Source organism: Balaenoptera physalus, assembly GCF_965194825.1.
Source record: "Balaenoptera physalus genome assembly, chromosome: 2".
Taxonomy (NCBI): Eukaryota; Metazoa; Chordata; class Mammalia; order Artiodactyla; family Balaenopteridae; genus Balaenoptera; species Balaenoptera physalus.
Genome location: NC_138883.1, coordinates 150,281,968 through 150,306,577, shown reverse-complemented (window position 1 = coordinate 150,306,577; position 24,610 = coordinate 150,281,968). Strand labels below are relative to the sequence as shown.

The 24,610-nt window shown below is 37.8% G+C and overlaps 1 protein-coding gene across 21 annotated transcripts in view; it reads right to left on the bottom strand.

The window, feature by feature from the left end:
* The window catches only part of ZMYND11 (zinc finger MYND-type containing 11), a 127,617-nt gene that overhangs the window by 2,781 nt on the left and 100,226 nt on the right, over window positions 1–24,610 (bottom strand). For 13 of the 21 annotated variants that reach the window (XM_082448712.1, XM_082448697.1, XM_082448705.1 and 10 more), the window contains 10 exons: window positions 20,041–20,118; window positions 19,480–19,572; window positions 17,709–17,796; window positions 17,096–17,151; window positions 15,876–15,953; window positions 14,887–15,005; window positions 10,542–10,749; window positions 10,087–10,155; window positions 8,723–8,995; window positions 8,217–8,402 (listed from right to left, as the gene is read on the bottom strand). In XM_082448712.1, the coding sequence (XP_082304838.1) occupies window positions 8,217–8,402; window positions 8,723–8,995; window positions 10,087–10,155; window positions 10,542–10,749; window positions 14,887–15,005; window positions 15,876–15,953; window positions 17,096–17,151; window positions 17,709–17,796; window positions 19,480–19,572; window positions 20,041–20,118 (1,248 nt within the window). The remainder of the gene's footprint in view (window positions 1–8,216; window positions 8,403–8,722; window positions 8,996–10,086; window positions 10,156–10,541; window positions 10,750–14,886; window positions 15,006–15,875; window positions 15,954–17,095; window positions 17,152–17,708; window positions 17,797–19,479; window positions 19,573–20,040; window positions 20,119–24,610) is intronic. The other 8 variants (XM_082448699.1, XM_082448708.1, XM_082448702.1 and 5 more) reach the window with 3 other exon arrangements.

Sequence of the window (24,610 nt, the reverse complement as noted above, 5' to 3'; positions counted from 1 at the left end):
AGAGAGAATACTGGGGAAGTTTTTAGCCAGTATTCCTTCAATCTGATGAAAGATATGAATATAAATATTCAGTAACTCCAAGTCAGATGAACTCAGAGAGCCACACTGAAACATGTTGCAACCAAACTTTTGAAACTCCTGAGAGCAGCAAGAAAGAGGGGAGCTGTCGCACACAAAGGATCATCAATATGTTATCAGCAGATTTCTCATCAGAAATTCTGGAGGCCAAAAGACCTGATATAGTCAAAGTGCTAAAAGAAGGAAAAAAACCTGTCAGTTAAGAATCCTATATGCAGCAAAACTGTCCTTTGTACCTGCAAGAAGTACTCAGGGGGTCCTGCAGGTGAAATGAAAGGACACTAGACAGTGACCTGGAGCCACGTGGAGAAACAGAAGATCTCAACTGTGGTAAACACATGGGCAATTATAAAAGCCAGTACTATGGCTTACAATGGCTTGTAACTGTACTTTTTCTTTTCTATGATTTAAGAAACCAAGATTTAAAGAAAAAAAGTTATTAGTATAAAAGCTAGTATTACTGTAAATTAGTTTGTAACCCCAAATCTTTTTTCTACATAAGTTAGGAGACTAATACATTTAAAAGAATTTTTAATTTATGTTTTTGGGCACACAATGTATGACGATGTAATCTTATAACATGAGCAATCAAAAAGGGTTGAGATGGAGCTGTAAAGGAACAGAGATTTTATATATGTTATTAAACTAAAATTGCTATAAATTCAAATTAGAGTCTCATAACTTTAGGCTGTTAAATGTAATTCCCGTGGTAACCACAAAGAAAACTGCTGTAGCATATAAACAAAAGGAAAGGAACTTAAACATTTCCCTACAAAAAATCAACTAAACACAAAAACAAGAATGCAGGAAACGAGGGTCAAAAAAGTTATGGGGCTTTAAATTTACACAGATTAAACTCTCCAATCAAAAGACACAGATTGGCAGAATGGATAAAAACATGTCTATAATATGCTGTCTATAAGAGACTCACTTAAGACCTAAAGACACAAATGGGCTGAAAGTGAAAGGATGGAAAAAGATATTCCATGCAAATTGGAACCAAAAGAGAGCAAGGTAGCTATACTAATTTCACACAAAATAGACTTTAAATCAAAAAAAGGTTACAACAGACAAAGGAGGACACTATATATTAATAAAAGGTTCAATACAGTAAGAAGACATAACAATTATAAATATTTACATATGTAATGACTAAAACATAAGAAGCAAAAACACACAGTTCTACAATAATAGAGACTTCAACATCCCACTCACACTAAGGGATAGAACCACCAGACATAGGTAAGGAAATGGAGGCCCTACCACAATAAACCAACTAGATCTAACAGATACACACAGAGCACTCTGCCCAACAACAAGAGCACACATTCTTCAAGTGCATGTGGGACACTTTACAAATTAAGTCTCAACATATTTTAAAAGGTAGATATCATACTAAGTATCTTTTTTGACCACAATGGGATAAAATAAGAAAGCAAAAACAAAAGTAAAACTGGAAAATTCAAAGTTGTGGAAATTTAAAAAAACACTTTTAAACAACCAATGGATCAAAGAAAAATTTAGGTCATGCAGTGAGGCAGTGCTCGGAGGGAAATTTATAGCTGTAATATCTACCTGAAGAAAGATCTCAGATCAGTAGCCAAAAAGTCCACCTTAAGGAATTAGTAAAAAAGCAAGCTAAAGCAAAAGTTAGCAGGAGGAAGAAAATAAATAAATAAATAAAGATTAGCGCAGAGATCAACAAAATAGAGAAGAGGAAAATAATAAAGAAAAATCAACGAAACCAAAAGTTGGTTCTTCGAAAAGATGAACAAAAGTGATAAACCTTTAGCTAGATGGACCAAGAAGAAAAGAGAGGACTCAAGTTACTAAATGAAAAATAAAAGTGGGGATCTTACTACTGATTCTACAAAAATAAAAAAGATTGTAACAATGCACTATTAACATTTATACACAACAAACTGGATAACCTAGATGAAATGGACAAATTCCTACAAACCCAAAACCTACCAAGACTAAATCTTGAAAAAATCTGAATAGACCCATAACTAATAAGCAGATTGACCTATTAATCAAAAATCTCCCAATAAATAAAGCCCTGGATCTGATGGCTTCTCTAGTAAATTCTACCAAACATTTAAAGAGCTGTCAAACCGTCTCATACTTTTCTCAAAGATGGAAGAGGAGGGAATATTTCCTAACTCACTCTGTGAGTCCAGCATAATCCTGATACCAAGCCAGACAAAGACACTACAAGAAAAGAAAACTACAGATCCACATGCCTTATGACCATTGAGATAAAATCCTCAACAAAATACTAGCAAATGGAATTCAGCAGCATATTAAAAGAATTACAGTGCTTCCCTGGTGGCACAGTGGTTAAGAATCTGCCTGCCAATGCAGGGGACACGGGTTCGAGCCCTGGTCTGGGAAGATCCCACATGCCACAGAGCAACTAAGCCCGTGAGCCACAACTACTGAGCCTGCGCATCTGTAGCCTGTGCTCCGGAACAGGAGAGGCCGCGACGGTAAGAGGCCTGTGCACCGCGATGAAGAGTGGCCCCCACTCGCCGCAACTGGAGAAAGCCCTCACACAGAAATGAAGACCCAACACAGCCAAAAATAAATAAATTAATTAAAAAAAAAAAAGAATTATACACCAATGATGTGATGTGACATATAAGAATCAATCAATGTAATATGCCACATCAACATAATGAAGGAAAAACCACATGGTCATCTCAGTCAATGAAGAAAAAACATCTGACAAAATTCAGCACACGTTCATGATAAAAACACTCAACAAACGGGAACAGAAGGAAACTACCTACCTCCACATAATAAAAGCCACATATGAAAAACCCACAGCAAACATCATACTCAAAGATCAGGAACAACGCAAAGATGCCCACTTTCACCACTTCTATTCAATATAGTACTGGAAGTCCTAGCCAGAGCACTTAGGCAAACCAAGAAATCAAAGGCATGCTAATTGTAAAGGAAGAAGTAAAATTATCTTTGCATATGATATGATCTTATATGTAGAAACCCTGAATACTCCAGAATGAAGTTGCTAGAACTAATAGATGAATTTGGCAAAGTAGCAGGATACAAAGTCGATATACTAAAATCAACTGCATTTCTATACACAAACAACGAACAATCTCAAGAGCAAATTATGAAAGCAATTCTATTTAAAACAGCCTAAAAAAACCAAAATACTTAAGAATTAACTTAACCAAGGAGGTGAAAGACTTGTACAATGAGAATTGAAAGAAATTAAAGACAACATAAATAAATGGAAACACATGCCATGTTCATGGATTGGAAGACTTAATATTGTTAAAATGTCAATACTACTGAAAGTGATCTGAAGATTCAATGCAATCCCTATCAAAATCCCAGTGACATTTTTATAGTAGAAATTGAAACACCCACCCAAATTTTCATATGGAACCTCAAGCGACCCCAAATAGCCAAAACAATCTTGAAAAAATAAAACAAATCTGGAGGAATTATACATCCTGATTTCAATACTTACTACAAAGCTACATTAATCCAACCTGTTAAGTACTGGCATAAAGACAGACATACAGACCAATGGAACAGAATAGAGAGCACAGAAATAATCATATATGGTCAATTGTTTTTTGATGAGGGTGCCAAGACCGTTTAATGGGGAACAGATAGTCTTTTCAACGAAGGATGCTGGAAAATCTGGATATCCACATACAAAAGAATGAAGTTGGACCCTTACTAACACCATATATAAAAATTAACTCAAAATGGGTCAAGGACATACATCTTACAAAAAGATCTTAGAATTAAGACAATAAATCTCTTAGAAGAAAATAAAGAACAAAAACTTCATGACACTGGATTTGGCAATGAATTTTTGGATATGACACCAAAGGCACAGTTAACAAAGAAAAAAATAGACAAATGGCACTTTATGAAAATTATCCACAGAATTAAAAAAGCAACCCACAGAATGGGAGAAAATATTTGCAAATCATGTATCTGAAAAGGGACTAATATCCAGAATATATGGAGAACTCCTAAGACTCAACTCAAAAAATGGGCAAAGGGCTTGAACAGACATTTATCAAAGATACAGGAATGCCAATAATCACATGAAAAGATGCTCAACATCACCAGTCATTAGGGAAATGCAAAATCAAAACTACAGTGAAACACCACCTCACACCTATTTGTATGACTACTATCAAAATAAAACAAGAGTTGGTGGGGATGTAGAGAAATTGGAACCCTGGTGCACTGTCATGTGGGAATGTAAAATGGTACAACTGCTGTGGAAAACAGCATGGTGGTTCCTCAAAAAATTTAAAATATAATTACCATAGAACCATGCAATTCCACTCTGGGTATATGCCCAAAAGAACTGAAAGCAGGATCTCAAAGAGATATTTGTACACCCATGTTTATAGAAGCATTATTCACAATAGCTAAACCATGAAAGTAACCCAAGTGACCATCAGTGGGTAAATGGATAAGCAAAAACGTGTTATATACATGCACTGGACTACTATTCAGCCTTAAAAGGGGAGAAACTTCTGCAATATACTGCAACATGGATGAAACTCAGTGCCGTTATGCTAAGTTAAATCAGCCAGTCCTAAAAAGACTGTGTGATCCACTTATAAGAGGTGCCAACAGTAGTCACAGTCACAGACACAATGTAGAATGGTGGTTACCAGGGGCGGGGGGAGAGGAGAACAGGGAGTGACTGTTTAATAGGTAAAGAGCTTCAGTTTTACAGGGTGAAAGAAGTTATGGGAATAAGATGGCAGTGACATTGCACAACGTGAGTGTATTTAATAGCACTGAACTGTAAACTCAAAAATGATTAAGATAGTAAATTTATTTTACCACAGTTTTTTAAAAAGGCTCTTTACCTCATATTTCTTTCCATTTACCACCCCCATTTTTCTGCTCCCCTTCTCAAACATCTTGGAAGAATTACCTACACTTGTTATTTCAGATTTTTCTCTTCCCCTCTTTTTTAAGCCCACTGCAGTCTTTCACCCATGCCTTGCCACTGAATACGCTATTATCAAGGTCACTTATGGTCTAAAACCAGTGGTTAATTCTCAGCCTTCATCTTATGGGGCAACGTCTGGAGAAGTTTTGATTGTCACCACTCGGGGGGCGGGGATAGAGGCTTAGCTGCTGCTAAACATCCTACAGTGCACAGGAGTGTCCCCAATTTTTTGGTCCAAATGTCAATAGTACTCTGGTATATTTCCTGTGATTTTACTATGTCAGCAATTGTGACTTCAGTGAGGTTACTATTTTAAAAGTGTGGATAGCATGTTTTAATTTTGGAAGTAGCTGTAATAGTCAGATTTGGGTTTGAATCTTAGATCTGTGCTAATTAATCAAGTGAGTTTAGACCAAGTTCATTTAACTTCTTAGTTTCCTCATCCTCAAATAATACTTCAGGCAGCACCATCCCTTCTATTACTTAATGCATTCATCATTTTGTATTTCTGCCTTTCTTTGTGGATATATTTAAAGGATGTATCATTCTTACTATGTTTCTCTTGATTGTATGCCATCTTAACATCCACTTTTTGGGTATCTGACATACCTACATACTCTCTTGTCCTACAGTACTGTACTGCTTCTTACAATAATGTAGGATTCAACTATAATACAAGAATAACTATAATACAAGAATAATTCTAAATCTTTTACCAGTCTACTAGAAATGATATACGAGCAGAAGTAGCTTAGGAGGGTGAGTCCCAGCTCTACCGACCAGGTTTCTAGTCACTCTGTTTAATCTCATAAGCCTCAAATTCCTTATCTAAAAAAATGGGTATAAATAAAAGCAGTATGGTTTGGCATAAAAACAGACACACAGATTAATGGAACAGAATAGAGAGCCCAGAAATAAACCTATGCAAACATGGTCTATTAATTTATGACAAAGGAGCCAAGAGTATACAATGGGGAAAGGACAGTCTCTTCAATGAGTGGTATTGAGAAAAGTTGGGCAATGACGTGCAAAAGAATGAAACTGGACTGCTATCTTACACCATACACAAAAATCAACTCAAAATGGATCAAAGCCTTTAACACAAGACCTGAAACTATAAAACTCCTAGAATAAAACATAGGGGGTAAGCTCCTAGACATTGGTCTCGGCAATGATATTTTTTTTGTTTGACATCAAAAGCAAAGGCCACAAAAGTAAAAGTAAAAAGTGGGGCTACATCAAACTAAAAAGCTTCTGCACAGCAAAGAGAACCATCAACAAAATAAAACGGCAACCTTGGAATAGGAAAAAATATTTGCAAACCACATATCCCATAAGAGATTAATATCCAAAATACATAAAGAACTCATACAACTCAATGGAAAAAAACCTCCCAATAACCCAATCAAAAAATAGGCAGAGGACCTGAATTGATATTTTTCCGAAGAAGATATACAAATGGCCAACAGACACATAAAAACAGCTCAACATCACCAATCACCAGGGAAATGCTAATCAGTATCAGTGATATATCACCTCACACCTGTTAGAATGGCCATCATAAAAAAAGACAAGTGTTGGTAAGGATGTGGAGAAAAGGAAACTCTTGTGCACTGTTGGTGGGAATGTAAATTGGTGCAGCCACGATGGAAAATAGTATGGAGGTTCCTCAAAAAGTTAAAAATAATACTACCATACTATCCAGCAATTCCATTTCTGGGTATTTACCCAAAGGAAATGAAAACAGGGTATCGAAAAGATATCTGTGCTCCAATGTTCACTGAAGCATATTCACAATAGGCAAGATATCTATATACAACCTACATGTCCATCAATGGATGAACGGATTAAGTAGACATAGTGTGTATGTATGTATATATATTACTACACTCACACACACACACACACACACACACTGGAAGGTTATTCAGCCACGAGCTGGGAAGGAAATGCTGCCATTTGTGACAACATGGATGGGCCTCAAGGGCATTATGCTAAGTAAAATAAGTCAAATATCGCATGGTATCATTTATATGTGGAATCAAATAAATAGGTATAATAATACCAACTTCAGCTATTTCATCAATGGTAAAATGTTATAAAAAGCAGTATTATAATTCTCATTTTAGCCACCTCTTCCCATTTCCTTGATTCATGAGTAAAGTTATGGGAACTTCCCCTTATAAGTCTAGTGTCTGCTTTCTAGCTTTCTCTCATCTTTGCATGAAGACAGAATTATAGACATGGTGTTGGGGCATTCTCCTTGATAAGATCTTGAGCACACCTTAATAATTCCATCTAGTGATATTTATATTTCATCATTCATCTGTCTTTCCTTCTAAGTTATCTTCATATATTCTTCTAAGTTATATGTTTCTTTTTTCCTTCTTGTCAAATCTTCATCAAAATTTTTAAAATGTTTATTTTCCCTCATGAAACATTTACATATATATAAAGACTCTTTTCAGAATGTAGTCTGGATCAAATGAAGAATCACAAAACTTCATACAGTAATTCATCAAAATTAAAAGCAAGTTATGAGCTTTTGGGAACAAAACTTTGTCCACATAGCTCAGTCAGTTGGCAGAGAAACATCTGTATGCTCAGAAGCTGCTGATCTGGGCGGAAGATAGGAGTCACAAACAGGACATAATAAAAAATGAACATTTGTCAGTTTTCCAGTTAAGTTAGAGACCCGTGAGATGTTACTATCATAAAGTAAAAGTAATCGATTTCTTTACTAGAATCTAATGTATAAATGTTAAGTGCAGTAAAATCTGAAAATCCTTAGTTTGCTATTACGATACTTACATTTACAATTTTACAAGTTAGATATTACCTGTCAGGAGTTACCAGCAAAAGTCAGGGCCAGCCCACTTATCAAAATAAAATACTCGCATAGATGGAAAAGTTATATAAATCAGTTATACTAAATATGTTATGTCCCAAAGTATCATAATCTCAATTTAACAAAATAATCCTGAGCAATACTCAGTAATGTGGGATCTGGAGTTTAAAAAAATTTTTTTAAGTTAATTAAAGTTGACAGTTTCACATCGGCTCTTATTTCAGGAGTAATTTTTGCATATGCCATATATATCTTTCTGAATTAATTTTCATCATACCTATGGTATATTTTTCAGAAATCAGATTCTAAGAAAATAGTGGTATTTACCCACTGCTTCTTCTTGGTCTGAGAAATTAGTTGTTTGTGCTGTGTTGCTAGCTTCTTGATTTCTTCTACAAATTCTTCTTTACACTTTTCCTTTACTTGCTTACATTTTCTGTCTATCTCACCCTGCATATTTGCTACAGCTTTATTTACAGCTTGTCTTTTTTCTTCTTCCATTTCAGAACGCAGCTGAAATGAAAAAAAAAGTTAACCCACAATATGTCAGCTCATAATTTACACAGACCATTAAGCAAAACCTTAATACATAGTTTCTACTTAACTGATGTACCTCTTCCCTTTATTTCATTAAGGGCTATAAAATATTTTAGATGAGAAAAGTTCTACTGTTAATTAAAATATTATAAAAAGATATTTTATTATAGTCCTAGTTTTAAAAAGCAGCTACCTGGCTGATGCCTAAGTGACAGAAGCTAAACCACAATAGGAAGACTATTCACTTATCCTGCTCAGATGTCTGGAGGCAACACTGGCGGTGGAGGCTGCGTTACCTTTTCTAGAGCTTCTCGTACGACTCTTTCAGTTTCTCGCTTGTGATCAGACTTCATTCGGTCTTTAAAGTCATTGAAAATTTTGGTGTATTTGTCATGGCACATGCTTTGACACACTCCGTCACTGGTGGTCTGGGTGCTTCGATGCAGCATTCTTGGTGAAGAGGCACTTAACTTCTTGGTCTGAGTTGATACAGAAACTTTTTCGATTGGCTGAGGCATCGTGGGGATTTCCTGGCTGGAACTGACTGCTTCTGTTTCAGGCTCTGGTTCCTAAAGGATAAGGAAAGTGCTATAGAATTCACTAGTTCAAGAGCAAGCTCTATTAGGAGAAAAACAGAGTGATATACATAAATAGCCACATAAAAAACTGCAGTTCAAAAACCATGTAAGAGGGCTTCCCTGGTGGCGCAGTGGTTAAGAATCTGCCTGCCAATGCAGGGAACACGGGTTCGAGCCCTGGTCTGGGAAGATCCCACATGCCACGGAGCAACTGGGCCCGCGAGCCACAACTACTGAGCCTGCGCATCTGGAGCCTGTGCTCCGCAACAAGAGAGGCCGCGATAGTGAGAGGCCCGCGCACCGCAATGAAGATTGGCCCCCGCTTGCCGCAACTAGAGAAAGCCCTCGCACAGAAACGAAAACCCAACACAGCTAAAAAAAAAAAAAAAAAAAAAAAACCATGTAAGAAAATGGAAAATTGTTTTGTGTATTTTACCACAATTAAAAATAAATTTTAAAAAATTTAAAACACATGCAATTAGTAGGTACAATAATTCTAAACAGGAACTTCATTTACAATTACATATCAATATTATGGTTTTTCTTTTCAAAACAGACTAAACAAAAAAATTTATCATACAAAATCATTATCAATTTATAGTCACTTCTTTGGTTTAGGTTCTTTAACAAATACCCTAAACCACTTCTCACTGAATATGTGTGAGGATTTTGCCCATATTTACACCTGATTTTAAAATATGCATGGATTATATAATTTTAAAAGGGTGAGCTCAGCCATAGTTTCCTCCAGTTTTTAAATGTTGGCCTCATTGATTTGTTGGATAAACACTTTGTTTTTTATTAGTGCTATGAGAAAATATCAGAGTTCTAGAAAATACAGCAAAGTGCCCTCCCACTTAGCCAGCCGTGGTCACTGCTGTTTAACTGGTAAGGAGACTTGCAGCTCCCGTGTGTCACTCTATGATGGGAACAGTGGGAAGACTGGGTCCAACTTGGTTGCTACAGGTTGACTGACGGCAATGCTTTTCGCAAGGACCTGTGAGGAGCACTGCCTTGATCACAACTGTGAAAATATTTCCTGTTTCAACTGCCACCTGGACACTGCAAGGCAGGCAACTTACTTCTTTTTTGGGTTCCACACTTTGATTACGTCGTCCTTTCTTTGTTCTCGGTTCTTGAGTGACCTTTAGCTGTGGGCATCATAAAAGTAACAGCACATTATTCCCGACACTATGAAACACTTCTCTGCTGCTAAGACTAGCCAGGGACCCACAGGTCAGGGGGGAGCACTTGTTCCCTTCCGCATTAGCTCTTTCAAGACCACGTGGTTGGCACTCACGGAATGGTTCCTCTGGGCCGAGGGCTTGAAAGAGCTAATGTGCTGGTAGAGTCAGGATCAGGGCTGGTGGTGGCTTCCGTGTATTGGAACTGGTTCTGGTTTCTTTCGCAGAGCACTTTACAAATGTTACAGGAAAGGAATGAGGAAAGTCAGAGTCTGCTCATTCCAGGGAGGAGTGTGCGCTGACACCTGCACATGCAGAACAAGAACCGACAGGCTCTCACTGGCGCCTCGCACCTGCTCATTACTGGTAGAGGAGATGCTGGATTCTGCCTCCTCCTCCCCTCGGTCCTCGTTCTTAGACTTCCAAAACCTCCCTTCACGAAGGAAGCGCTGATGCAGCTCCAGCTCATCACAGGCCTTCTTCCAGCCCATGCTGCGCTTAACGTGCAGCCGGTGAACGTTGACTGTGATGTCCTGTATGTTTTCAGAAGGAATCCAGGCCCTGTGAACAACATTGAAAGGGATGGTTAGAAATTTCCAAAATGGGAGGGACTTCCCTGGCTGTCCAGTGGTTGAGACTTCGCCTTCCAACACACAGGGAGCTAAGATTCCACATGCCTCGTGGCCAAAAAACCAAAACATAAAACAAAGCAATATTGTAACAAATTCGATAAAGACTTTAAAAATGGTCCACATCAAAAAAAAAAGAAGAAATTTCCAAAATGGTAGAAACTCTACCCATTGTAAAGTACAATTTGTAGCTTGAATAAAAACTCTTACCAAGTAGAAAATAGGTGAAGTGACATTTGTTTTTCACAGTCATCAAAGCAAAGTTCTCAGAATGGGAGTGATTCACAGCTCTTTTTAAAATGTTCAATATCTCATTGTTTTGAATACTGTAAATTATTCAAAATCTAGCTATTTGCATGTTAGAACTATAGAATCATTTGTAAATGCCCAGAAATTTTCATGAGACACTTACATACAAAATGAGGGCATCTAACAACTAGTATCTAGTAAGTCATCACATCCCTATTCATCAGATGAACCATGACCAACAAATGGAAAACTGTTTGTATCATTCAGCAGCCAGGTACTCAACTGCGAACACATAAGTTGATCTAAAACTACATTTGGTTCTATTGGGAAGAATGCTAGAAATTTAAGAAAATTTTCCTTGGTGCTAATCGCTTGACTGGACTTAAATTAGCATCCAGCTCAACCAAGGCTTACCGTGTGCCAGTGGAAGGCACCACAAAGCACACAGTGCGTGGGACCTATGACTGTTCCCGCCTCATTTGACAGCTGGCAGAGATGCTGCCAAAATGGGGTTAAGGAAAGCTATTAATTAGCAGCTGGAACCCAGTGAGGGTCCTCACTGTGCCTAATTTATTAGGCTGGCACTTCTATATACATTGCCACTGCCTTTAACTGAGAAACAATGATAAAACAATGCAGCACAGAGTCGAGGTGACTGTGGGGTAGTCTGGAGAGGAAGAGGGTTTTGGCTGTGAGTGGTCACAGGTTTCATTTGGGCTCCATCTTGAAGGAGGAGTAAGATTTAAACAGGGGACCGTATGAGGGGAGGACTTCTAAGCAGAAGGGATGTCACAAATGAAATAAGAAAATATAAGGACATGTGAGCCACAGTTAATAAGACATTTTCTAGAGCACAGGGTACAAGTTGTGATCCAGCACTACGAATACACAGATTTGCTCTTTTCAGTCTTATTAGGAGTTTCACAAATACTAGACCTATGACTGTTCTGAAGGGATCTTACTGAATCCCGGCACATATGCCTAAAGCCAAAAATGTAGACTTCTAACTTGCTTGTACAAACTAAGCTGTTTGCTTTAGAATTTAAAAGCACATTTTAAATATATAATAATCCATAGTTATATGGTAATGATAACTGAAATTGTTAAATTTGAACTTATTTATAAATATTACATTAACAGTGTCATCTGGCAGTGCTTTATTAGAAACCAAAGTAAACTACACTTTGAAAAAGAGTGCAAATAAAATTTTGCTTGTGGAAGAGTTCCTTGCCATTAGATCTTGTATTTATATTATATTTACTCTTTCAGTCAACAAACATTTATTGAGCACCTATTACATACCAGTCAATCAATAAAAGTGTTAAAACAGTTTTTAAAACCAGTATGTTTTTGAGAGAGATTTCTGTTACAAGCAGTACTGACTACCTGGAATCAACTTGTGACCTAGGAGAGAATCTTATCCCTTTGGATATATTTAGTCTATCGAATCTATTTAATCTACTGAATTTATTAAATTTATTCAATTTATCTATTACCAGGTGGAACCCAGTGAGGGTCCTCGCTGTGCCTAATTATTAGGTTGGCACTTCTACATACATGGCCACTGCCTTTAATCTATTGAATTTAATCTACTGATCTAATCTACTGAATCTATTCTTACCATGAGACTTAAGTCTCAATGCAATTCATAAAAACATTCCTATTCTCTCTTAATCATCTCCATTATTGTAGATAATCAGATTTCAGTTTTAAAGAGTATCACTGAGCATGCAATCTGACCTACACTAAAAGTAAAAGGCAAACTGCACCCCACAATTTACAGTAAGTTTAATAAAAAGAGGTAAAATCGAATCTGGCTATACCTACACATCTGTCAATCCGGAATTCTCTGAATATATGCACAATAAAATGGCTCAGTGATCTGATGGCAAATGAACCCAAAACGTCCCCTTTCTTTCTTCCCTGTGCCATTGCTCCCTCCAACTACAGGCAGCAGAAAGATTTAGCCCTGCTGACAGTCAGACCCTATCAGCTACTTTTTTTCCTCTGACAGGCAGAACCCTGCATATCCTATGAAAACCCTGCCTGTACTTACCAGGACCACAGGCATCTACTCCCTGAACGTTACCACCTGCTCAGGGTTCAGGGTCTAGGGAGGGAGCAGCATGTTCTGCTGTGAGCATACAGAGGGACTGGTCCAAAACCATTTATTTGCTTAAATTTTTTTTCTCCCACCTAAGTGTAGAGACATGATAAACTGGCTAAAGAATATTTATTGTATTTATTCATGGTGATCTCTGCGTAACAATGTGGTATTTAATACCACTGAACGGCACACTAAAAAATGTTTACAATAGTTTTAAAAAAGTATTTATTAATGAAAACTTGCAGCTGGGGGCCCTTATAGGCCATCTCTTCTTGGTATATAACATGTTGCTTAAGTAATTAAAACTCTATTATTTTTATAGAGTTCATTTTTTAATATATCAATTATTCTAACATGATAGAGTATCATTTTTAAGGTATGTCCCCATCATTCACTTCAAATATCTTGCTGGGTATATTGTAACCAGGAAAAACAAATGAAAAAGATTCATAGTAAAATTGTATTTATAGTAAAATTGTAGATCTTTTATTTTCTAAAATAATGTCCTTAGAGTCCCATCTGTCCATAATTTTTTTAGATAAAATCTTCCAAGAAATAAGAAGTCTGGGGGAAAAAGACTCTGGAAATGTAATTTTCTGTTTTAATTCCCTCTTCAGATGACAAACTTACTCTAAGGACCCAAGTAAATCAGCTCAAATATTCTTTTAAAATATTTTATGCACAGTATATACTGAATGATATAAAACAAACTCACTCATATTATTAATAAAATACCACTCATGTTTGAAGATACTATAAAGTTGTTTTAAAATTAGTGAAAAAAGAAAATATAGGAAAATTCTGATTATCAGATTGTTCTCATCTAGTAGTATGGTTTTTAAAAATAACTGAATTCTTCATTTTTCTAAATTAACTGTTTATTTAATGAAATTCAAAAAACTAAGTCAAATTTTTCCCTCATATACATTCTTAGATCATAACATTGACACTCTCCTGTACTCCTGAGTTGATTATTTTTGTCTATGGCTTTGACAGAACCTTGAAAGTACGGTTGAAACTACCGTAATGATATTACAATTCTATGAAATGAACACATCCTGAGAAGCCTTCCACTTAACTCCTAATATGGATTCAATCCCACCATTAACACGCTTCGGAACTCAGCAGTGTCAGCTATTGAAACTGTCCTGTTTAGTTATCATTATCTGAAATACCATGTATAGAAAGCACTGTTAGGTGCCCAGTCAAGTTATGTGCTGATTTGTTTTTTAATTTAAAATACACTTCAGGGCTTCCCTGGTGGCGCAGTGGTTAAGAATCCACCTGCCAACGCAGGGGACACGGGCTCGAGCCCTGGTCCGGGAAGATCCCACATGCCGCGGAGCAACTGAGCCCGTGCACCATAACTACTGAGCCCGCATGCCACAACTACTGAGCCCGTGAGCCACAACTACTGAAGCCTGCACGCCTAGAGCCCGTGCTCTGCAACAAGAGAAGTCACCGCAATGAGAAGCCCACGCACCGAAACGAAGAGTAGCCCCCGCTCGCTGCAACTAGAGAAAGCCCGCACGCAGCAACAAATACCCAACGCAGCCAAAAATAAATAAATACAATAAATAAATTTATAAAAAAATAAAATGAAATACAGTTCACACCGTTTCTAATGGCAAAGCCCCCAGAGCACTGGTAAAGCAGGACTGGGCACCCCCCACGACGCCTGGAGGCCCAGGGGTGATGGCTGCACATGATTACCTCTGGTGGTGGTGACCGAAGAAGCGGACGTCAACCTGATTGTCCTCTTTCTGCATGACTTTGGCCGGCCAGAATCCAAAACCTTTCATTTTAGCCCAAACCAGTTCATGATTAGGTATCTGGAAATAAAATGTTTTACCTTGTCATACTACTTTTAAAGTATTAAATACAAGAATATCATTAATACTGAACTACTCAGTCAAGCATAATCCATTATTTTGAAAATATTTTTTTTTCTAACTCCTAAGCACACAGAACTTACCCCCACCCCAGGACTGACTGATTTTGCCTCCAAGAAAAACACCAAAAAAATTAAAATTTGCATAAGCAATGTGGACCTTCATTTCGCAGAAAAGACAGTGAAAAGAATCTCAATAGCCTGTGGCATCTGGAATGAAGCCAACAGTGTAACAGTGGCAAACAGAACACCCTAACTTTGCTTCACAAAATACAGTCCAACCCTGGGAGCCTATAAGAAATGGGAGAATTTTAGGCCCTCCTCCCGATCTATCAAGTCGGAGATGCAAATTTTAATGAGACCCTCAAGTGACTGAGGAGCACAGTAATGTCTCGGAGAGTAGGGGCTCTCAGGCAGGCTCTTACACCATGGCCGGGGGTGGGCGACTGCCCCTGGAACACTCCTTGAAATCATGCCATTTTAGGGGCAATCACACAGCTATAAGTATATATAAAGACTTAGATTTCTTGTGAGAGAATGAGAGGAAAAGCAAATTTTTACTTTATATATTAAGGGATTCAGTGTTTATTCCTACTCTTGAGGGTCCTCATTTTAAAGTCACAAATGGATACTGATCCCAAGTTGTTCTCCCCATGTTTCAGTTTTTATACTCATTAAAACCATACATACTATGACACAAAGAAATATTTAGAAGGATTATAAGCTTCAAGCAAATTGGAAATAAACTTCCTTAGAGTAAGACATCAGACACTTAAGAGGTTAAAAAAAAAAATCTCAAAATTTTACATACACAAGGATAGCAGAACCAATTGTCAGGACGAGCATTTGATAAATAGAAGCAATTCTTGCAAAGTTGTAATTCATCCAGCTGAAAAAGAAAATCAACTATTTAGCCTACATAAAATACACACATGCATAAAACTATATAAAATAGATCCATGCAAATTAACATTCTCTTTCATGTATACAGTCTTCAGTTTTGTCCCTTAAGCTTAAAATTCTAATTTTCCAATGAATAATACCAGAAGAGCCTGCCACTTTCTTCTTGGAACCTCCCGAAGGTCCCAGATTGCACTTGGAATAGAGGACAGATTCCTTAGGGGGCCACTGCATCTGACCTCTGCTTCCCCAGCCTCACTGATACCTTTCCAGTTCAGCACTCAGATTAAAGGCTATTTCCTCAGAAATGTCTCTTGATCTACCCATATAAAATATCCGCTACCAATAAAAGCATTCCCTACTTTGCCTCATTCTCTTGGTGTTATTTTCTTTCATAACATTTTTTTATAACTTGTAAAGAAACCTATTTCGTCTGTCCTTTTCTTGAGTCTCCCTCTTCAGAATACAACTGTATGAGCAGGAAGCCAGCATCCTGATTCCCATTTTATTCCTCCTAACACAGCACATAGTAGACACTCAATAAACATGTTTAACGAATTTTTTAAAAGTCATATTTGAAATGGAATCAAGAAACAAAACTTTTTATATAAATTGAGACACTTTTGCAAAGATAGTATGGTTATAGATGAGTGTTTCAAATAAGAAAGACCACCCAAAAAATCCTTCCCTAAATATATATTTCATTTATTGTATAAATATGAATGCTGTTGTTTGGACGCTTTTTTGCCTGTGTAGTGTAGTAAGAACTCAAATTTGAACCTTTCATTCCCAGAGGGTAATGTTTATTGAGTGCCTGCCCAGTGCAACACATTTACATGTAGTTATATAACTAATACTCTTTAGGGTAGTTAAAGAGGAGAAAAAAAAGTTTCTGTTTCTTCTAACTAGTAGAAGTTACTTAGTAACTAAATCTAACTCCCAGGATTTCTCTGAAAATAGTTCTGCCAGAATTCTTCCCTCTGTTTGCGTTATTTCCCATGTATGTCATACATGGAAATAAAATTATATTTAAAGAAAATGGCAAAATTAAAATGTACATATCAGAGTGGAATTCTGAAATAGATTAATGTGGAATATAGCAAGAGTTTAGTTATTAGGCGTGGACAGTACCTCATGACATGTGTCTTTATAGAGCATCCTTGCTATGTCAGCTTGCTCACTGTCTGCTGTAATTAAAGACAGGTATCTATTACCAGTGATCTAGAAACACAAGACTATCAAAATTAATACAGCCATTTAAATTTTCTGTCATTTTTAACAAAAGTGGACACATACCGTTTAAAACAAAAACGTATATTTAAAATAAAATTAAGGCAGTAAAAGAAAATGCTATCAGCAGCTTTAATTTTATATCCAATATAACATAATACTCTAGGTACAGAGGGACCTCTTTCATTACTTTTGAATGAGGGGATATTAATGCGGAAAATCAAAAGTAATCGAAGTGCTTCTAAAAAGCCTTTCAACTAAGTTTATAAGTTTATATATAAAACCATGAATATTATTTAGTGTAACTAGAGTTCTGCTTTTGGCCAGCCAATTCTGTAAGCTATAACTCCATTACCAAATATTTTTAAGTTTAAACCCTAACATTATTACTTACTTACAGATCATTCAGGTATTGTTTTAATGTAATATTTTATAAAAGATATTTCTCGACATGGAATGTAAATGGTATGAATTAAAAAAACTACACAAAACAAAAAAACAAAAAATATTCAACCTCCATAGAAAATCACTGTGTTGTGGAGAAGCAATTGAGCATCAGCTTTGAACTCTTCGTAACTTCGGTACTTCCCTTCGTTCACTTTCTGCAGAGGGAAAACAACAAAATGGCAAAGGGTTAATGGTGAAAACACCTGTCGGCATTACAGCGTTAGAGTGTAGGAAACAGGCGAATTTTCCAGAATGGCATTACGACTACTCCTGTGTCCCATGGTACTGACAGAATGTGCGTAAAAGAAACCCACAACTCCGTCTGCAGTTAGACTATTACAGGATGGTGAAGTGCACAGAGCCCACATCCTGCAGCCACGTTGTCCCCGATATTTATTTACTAGCATGAACTCTGCAGCGTGAACACCGCATTCTGTAATAACAAAAGCTGCTGCTAAGCACTGTAAATAACGAAAGCTTTGGTCAGTGGGGTTGATGAGACCCTAACTACATATCTACTATTTTTATAACTCAAGAGACTAAAAATTGAAAGAAGAGCTGTTAGCCTCTGTGACAGTTTGCCGTTACCACAAAGAAGATACGGTTATAATTCTGAATTGGGATTAGGTGCTGATGTATAAATAATTTTAAAGTCCTAGGAGGTCCTCTATGCACCAAGGCAAATGATGGTTCTGTCTGGCATCAAGGGTCACAGGGCTCTTTTATGAATATTGATATCTGAACTCCACCCTGAACTTCTCATGGCCTTGGGCTCGCAGGTGCTCAGGCCTTGGCATTGTGCAGCGCTCCCAGGCTACCTGCCTATACCCAGGTGGGTACAACCGCACCCCGCAGTCCCCAAGCACCATCATAGCTCGTATTTTGGTCTGGACTGTGAGCTCCTGAAAGCATGAAAATCGTGTCTTCCTCTTCATTTTCTTTGTGGTGCTTCTGCTCATGGTCAGCACTTGCTAACAAGGCACCATCAGCCCAGCCAGCGTGCTCCATGGACCCAACAGGATCAGACTGCAGAACGTGGGGAGGGGCCACACAGGGAGAGGGCAGGAAGGGCAGCTGAGTTCTTCATTGTTCTCAGAGGCTCAGAGTCAGGAAAAGAGGCTATGCCTGAAGCCACACAATCTAGGGGTAGGAGGTAAAATTTAAATTGCTCGTTTTTATGAACAACCTTCATTTATCCCTTTCTTCCACTGAAATAATACACCTTCATTCTTCCTCAGCTATTAAGCAGATTAAGAAATGAGTAAGATGATTTTAAATTATTCCTATGGTCTCCCTATTATGGCCAACCATAAGATTTTAAAACTTCAAAACGATACATAGGTACAGAATTAGTAAATCTGCAAAGCTAACTGGAAACAGAAAGTGTTCACTGGATTTTATTGCAATTTGTAATTATATATTAACCAACCCATTAACAATCCTCAGCTAGAGTAGGTAAAAATAAGAACTTCATTAAAGAAGGATAAAGTTTTCTAGTTAAAACTTTGTTTTGTTCAAGTGCATGTCATTGTGTTTCCCAAGATCCTAGATCAGTTCTATGTTCTAATCTTCCCTTGAGAGAAACTCCTAAGTACTGCTTCTGAAACTAGGAAACCACATCCACATGTTAATTACATCTGGAACATTACACTGACCAGGCTACAATGCATTTTCTTTAAGCAGCAAGTGTCAAGAATCAACAGGCTGCTGAAAACCAAGCCTCTTACAAGATGACCCCTAAAGAGCACTAGAGGGAGTGCATGCCATTCACAAGGGCAGCTGCTCAGGCAGGAGGGCGGCAGGTGCACGACCAGGGCTGTGCTGTCAGGGAGCTTTACCTCCTGAATGGCAGGGACGTCGACCGCCGAGTGCACCAGCCGCCGGTACATGGGGTGTTTGTTGTCCTTCCCCTTTTTATTAAGGTCAATAGCCTGAAAGGTCATGAGACACATCAGTTTAAACGTGGCTAGAGAGAGGGGTAAAACATCAATTTCTAAACAACAAGTACTTTAGAACTTAATGAAAAATGTACATGCACTATAGTTTAATGTGGCATTCCTTAAGGTTTGAATAGAAAGAACAGTTATTTTGGAAAATTCAATTTCATTTTAAACACTAATTATCAATGAAAATGTTCATTCTGATAAATGGAATTTTAAAATATAAATGTTTCTAATCTAATACAGCTAAAGAAATGCCTGAGTTGAAAACAAAGACAAAACAAATTTAAAAGCCTTTTATAGAACTATTTACTGCACAAAAGAAACGGGACAGCAGTGGTTTCCACCCCTCATACTGCTCTATGCATATTTGTTCCTTGTCAGTCACTAACTTTTAAGGAGTAAGCCAGAGTGAAATATGTTCTAGGCGATTCTGAGAGCCCCCCTTACAGGACTCACCCTCTCCTTCATGCGGGAGACGATGAACCTCAGGTACGTACTCATCTCCTGCTTGTTCGTATTTTTCTTCTTGATGCTCTGTTGAAGATAGAAAAGGCCAAGATAAAATCTGATCATTTATAAGTCTATATTCTTGTAAAAGATGTCTCATATAAAAGATTATAGTATGCAAAGATTTTCTTAAAAGATGTACTATTTCCAACATTATCTGATGCAGAGAAATCTTCAAAATTTGCATACCAAAAACAACATTTAACAAGGTAAGAATCGGAAAATATTATACTGTCCTTGACATAATAACTTAGAGAACTATGCATTTTTTTCTTTTCTTGATGTTTTAAAACTTCAACCAATTTTCAGGTGAAAAGAAATAATGACAATAACAATAATGATATAATAATGATATAATGTAGAATCACTTATTTTATTAAAAAAAAATCAATGGCTGAAATCCTTTAGGGAATATTTTAAAATAGCAATATTGAATGGTGAATTTCAACATAACATTATTCTCTGTTAAAAAGATTATTAAATGTCTGTGTCACAAAGGAATTACATACACTGCAGCACACACACCTACATAACTATTTTAAAGTGTTACGGATCTCTTCAGTAATAACTCCAATTTCTGTTAGTCTTGCCTAAAAGTTAATTAGGTTCCTTAATTTATCTCTCAGAAAATTTAACTTTACATGAAGAAAAAAAGACAAGATTTTTTACCTTTTATGTCATTTCTAGACAGCTAGGCAACAAGGACCAATGTTCCCATTTCCCTAGTCAAGGTTAATATAATATACCATGACAGACACTGGACCATAAGTAGACTGCACTGCAGAGGACTGAGTAGGTTTTGGGCCACTATTTAATAGACGCTTTAACTTTTTCAGGCCGCTACATTATGAGTCCCTACCCAGTGGTATTATTACTTACTCCCAAAAGAATTTTATACACAGGAAGTCATCTCAATATGCTAAGTACAATGGAAGAAGGAGCAAAAATTTCTCATGTCAATGAGAAACCTTAGCTATGGCTTAAGCAAACTGATTATACATACACAACATTAAAATATCTGCATAAAAAGTGGAAAACTGTTTTCTGAGCTGGAGACTTACTTTCACACACTTCATGTTTGACATGACCCCCTCCCTCCCTCCTCACCTGGATTCTTTGGCAACACAGTCAGTGCTCTCCTTACTCAGCTTTATTCTATGACCTGTGCAGTTTTATTATGGAGCAGTTTTTCTCAACCCCGGCTGTACCTCAGATTCACTGGTGGACTCCCATAAAATGCAGCTGGGCTCCACCCCTGAGCATCTGAATTGGAATTTCTAAGGGAAAGTTCATTCATTTACTGTTAATTCCTCAGGTGGTTGTGACATCTGGCCAAGACCAAGTACCAATGGTGTAGATGTGGAGTTTAAAATGCAATGACATTTCCTGAACCCCAGGTTTTATAATCTTTGGGGAAAGGGACTTTGATGTAGCTTGTAAATTCTCATTTTAAACAAAATCCCCAGTGAGTCCCAGGCACACAAACACATGAGAACTATTAACTGCTCCCTCCTGTAAACCAGAGTAAAACAGTGGATCTGAAACACAATCAGCTATTAACGCTCTTGCGTAAACACTCTTGCTAGCACGGCCATCCCTCCAAGCACTGCTTTCTATACTAAACAGCTTGATGAGCTGCTGGATATAGGGAAGAAAGGGTAGGAAGGCCAAGAAGGCTTTTTCCTCACCTCTTGGGAAACCTATATTCCCTTAAAAAGAGAGGAGAATAAAAACAAATGCTTCCAGGGAGTTTCCTGGTGGCCTAATGGTTAGGATTCTGGGCTTTCACTGCCGTGACCCGGGTTCAATCCCTGGTTGGGGAACTGAGATCCTGCAAGCCGCATGGCATGGCCAAAAACAGACAAAAAAACCAAATGCTTCCAACTACATGCACTATCATGCCAACTCTGAAATATTTTGGTTGCACTACTAACACTGCAGATCCCAAATATCGTTCTGATCGTTAAATCACACAACTGTGTATAAATTCAGGTATAACAGCAATCTACATCAGATTAGAAGTCTTGTAATACTATCTGTGGGGCCATGGTTCTTTTAATAGGTAACATATTATTCAGGTGAACTATACAACCAGCACCGTATGTAGTGCTGAAATATTACTTTAATGCTCACTAAAAATTGTGCCCAACTAAGCAGGGTGGGAACACTCTCCTCTCTGGGGCTCCCACTGAACACCTCGAGCTCAACCAGGCAGTGAGTGCTCTTGAAGCCGATGTCCACTAGCGCTGGGACGTCTGCAGTCACTTGAGAGGCGACGGTGGGGATAGGTGCTCACTGCATCCCCTGCAACGTGGCTGCCCTGTCTCCAGGGCTGCTGCGTATTCTACACACGCACAGGAATACAGTTTTCTCATTTCTGCACTCTCAACATCAACCTATGAAGTACGTCACTGTTAGTTAGAATCCAACTCCTTTTGGTTTTAGAGCCTTAGAAAATAAAGCAATTCAATGTTTCTCTATGGGTGAAATTTATGCAGTGCTAGAATCAGAATATCTCTACAGGCATACCTCGTTTTATTGCACTTCGCAGATACTGTGTTTTTTACAAACTGAAGGTTTGTGGCAACCCTGCACTGAGCAAGTCTATCGGTGCCCTTTTTCCGACAGCATTCGCTCACTTTGTGTCACTAGGTCACATGTAGTAATTCTCATAGTATTTCAGACTTTTTCAAAATTACTATATTATTATATTTGTTACGGTGATCTTTGATCAATGATCTTTGATGTTACTATTGCGAAACGATTATGACTCGCTGAAGGCTCAGGCGATGGTTAGCATTTTTTAGCGATGAAGTACTTTTTAATTAAGGTATGTACCTTTTTTGGCATAATGCTATTGCATACTTACTAGTTTAAACATAACTTCTATGTGCATCCAGAAACCAACTAGTTTGTGCAACTAACTTGATTGTGATATTTGCTTTACTGTTGTGGTCTGGAACCAAATCTGCAATACCTCCGAGGTATGCCTGTATAGCTAAAATATCCTAACCAACTGGTTCTTTCTTTGAAACAAAAAATATTGAAACTTTTTGAAACAGTAGGGAAAACCCTATTTTACTTTGCTTAAGTTTAGGTAACTGTGCATTACATTGTTCATGTAATTCCCCTGTTTAAATGAAGGTCTATTTTCAGTTCCTATTTCCTTTCCATAGAGTATCTACAAAATACATGGGTATTACATGCTCTCAGAATGCTTTTACTTTGGTTTCACCTGTTTAAACATTTTTAGATTAATTGCTAATTTAGCATAACCACATGCAGCAACATTTCTTTCTGGGAAGACTCCAAATGTACAGAGTTCAGGCCAAGGGCCTTAATTTTACAAAACTATAATAAATGATAAATTAGAGGATAAAAATCTGATTTTGTATCATGTTTAAATTTGCTTAGAGTAAGGTGCTAGAGTATCTCTCCTCTTCAGTGTGCAATTCAAAGTGGCGATATACACTTTGAAAAGTCACTATATTTCAGCAAGATGTAAAAGGAAACAAGGGGGATGGATGACTTTCTGTGGCTAAATGGATGTGACCCAACCCCACACTTCACAGCTCCAACTCTGGCAAAATATTACTACCTAGAAAGTCTCCTACACATTTTATAAAGTGCCACCCAGATTTAGGCATCCCACTTCAGTGCTGATCACCTCTGGTTGTGCATTAGAACCGCCTGGGAAAAAAGCCTTTAAAAAAACACCAATGTCCATTTATACAAAGTTCTGGAACAGGCACAACTTATCTGATGGACACAAATGACAGTGACGCCCATCTGGTATGGGGTGGGATTCAATGGTCATGTCGGTGGGATTTGGGTGCACAGCTATGTGTGCATTTGTCTATTTCTCAAGTGGCATATTCAAGACTTGTGCAAATCACTGCAATGTAAATTTTACCGCCAAGGAAAAAGCCACCACTGTCTAGGTGCCACCCAGAGATGGTGCTGACACTGGTTTACAGAGGAGCCTGGGCACTGGCAGTCCTAACACCCCAGGTATTTCTCACAGGCAGTCCTGACTGAGAACCACTGCACAGCAACATAAGAGAGGCTGTTTCCTTACACAAACACACACAGTGGCCCAACTCACCTCTGCTGCTGTCCCGAGAGGAGTCAAGAGGCAGAGCTGCGAAGCTGGCTTCTAAAGTGACACCAGATCTAGAAGCCTCTCTGTCTACTTGCTCACACTAACAGAAAGGCACCTCTCTTACATTTCAACTATTTGTTGGTTCTCTTCAGTTAACGTATTAGAAACTTCAATCATTCTGGCTGTATAGGAGTCACCAAAAGAAGTTTCCTATCCAAGGAGGATTACTTTTTTGAAAGCCTCTATGTTAACTTGTTTATTTTAATTTTTTTACTTGCTGCCCAATACATCTTTTCTGGTGACAGATATGGGATTCTACTGAAGATGTAGGGCAAGAACTGAAGTGCGTGTGAACACTCCAATTGGTAGGTGTATCCAGGAGGCTGGCGGAGGCCACTTCCCACACGTGCAGGCTGA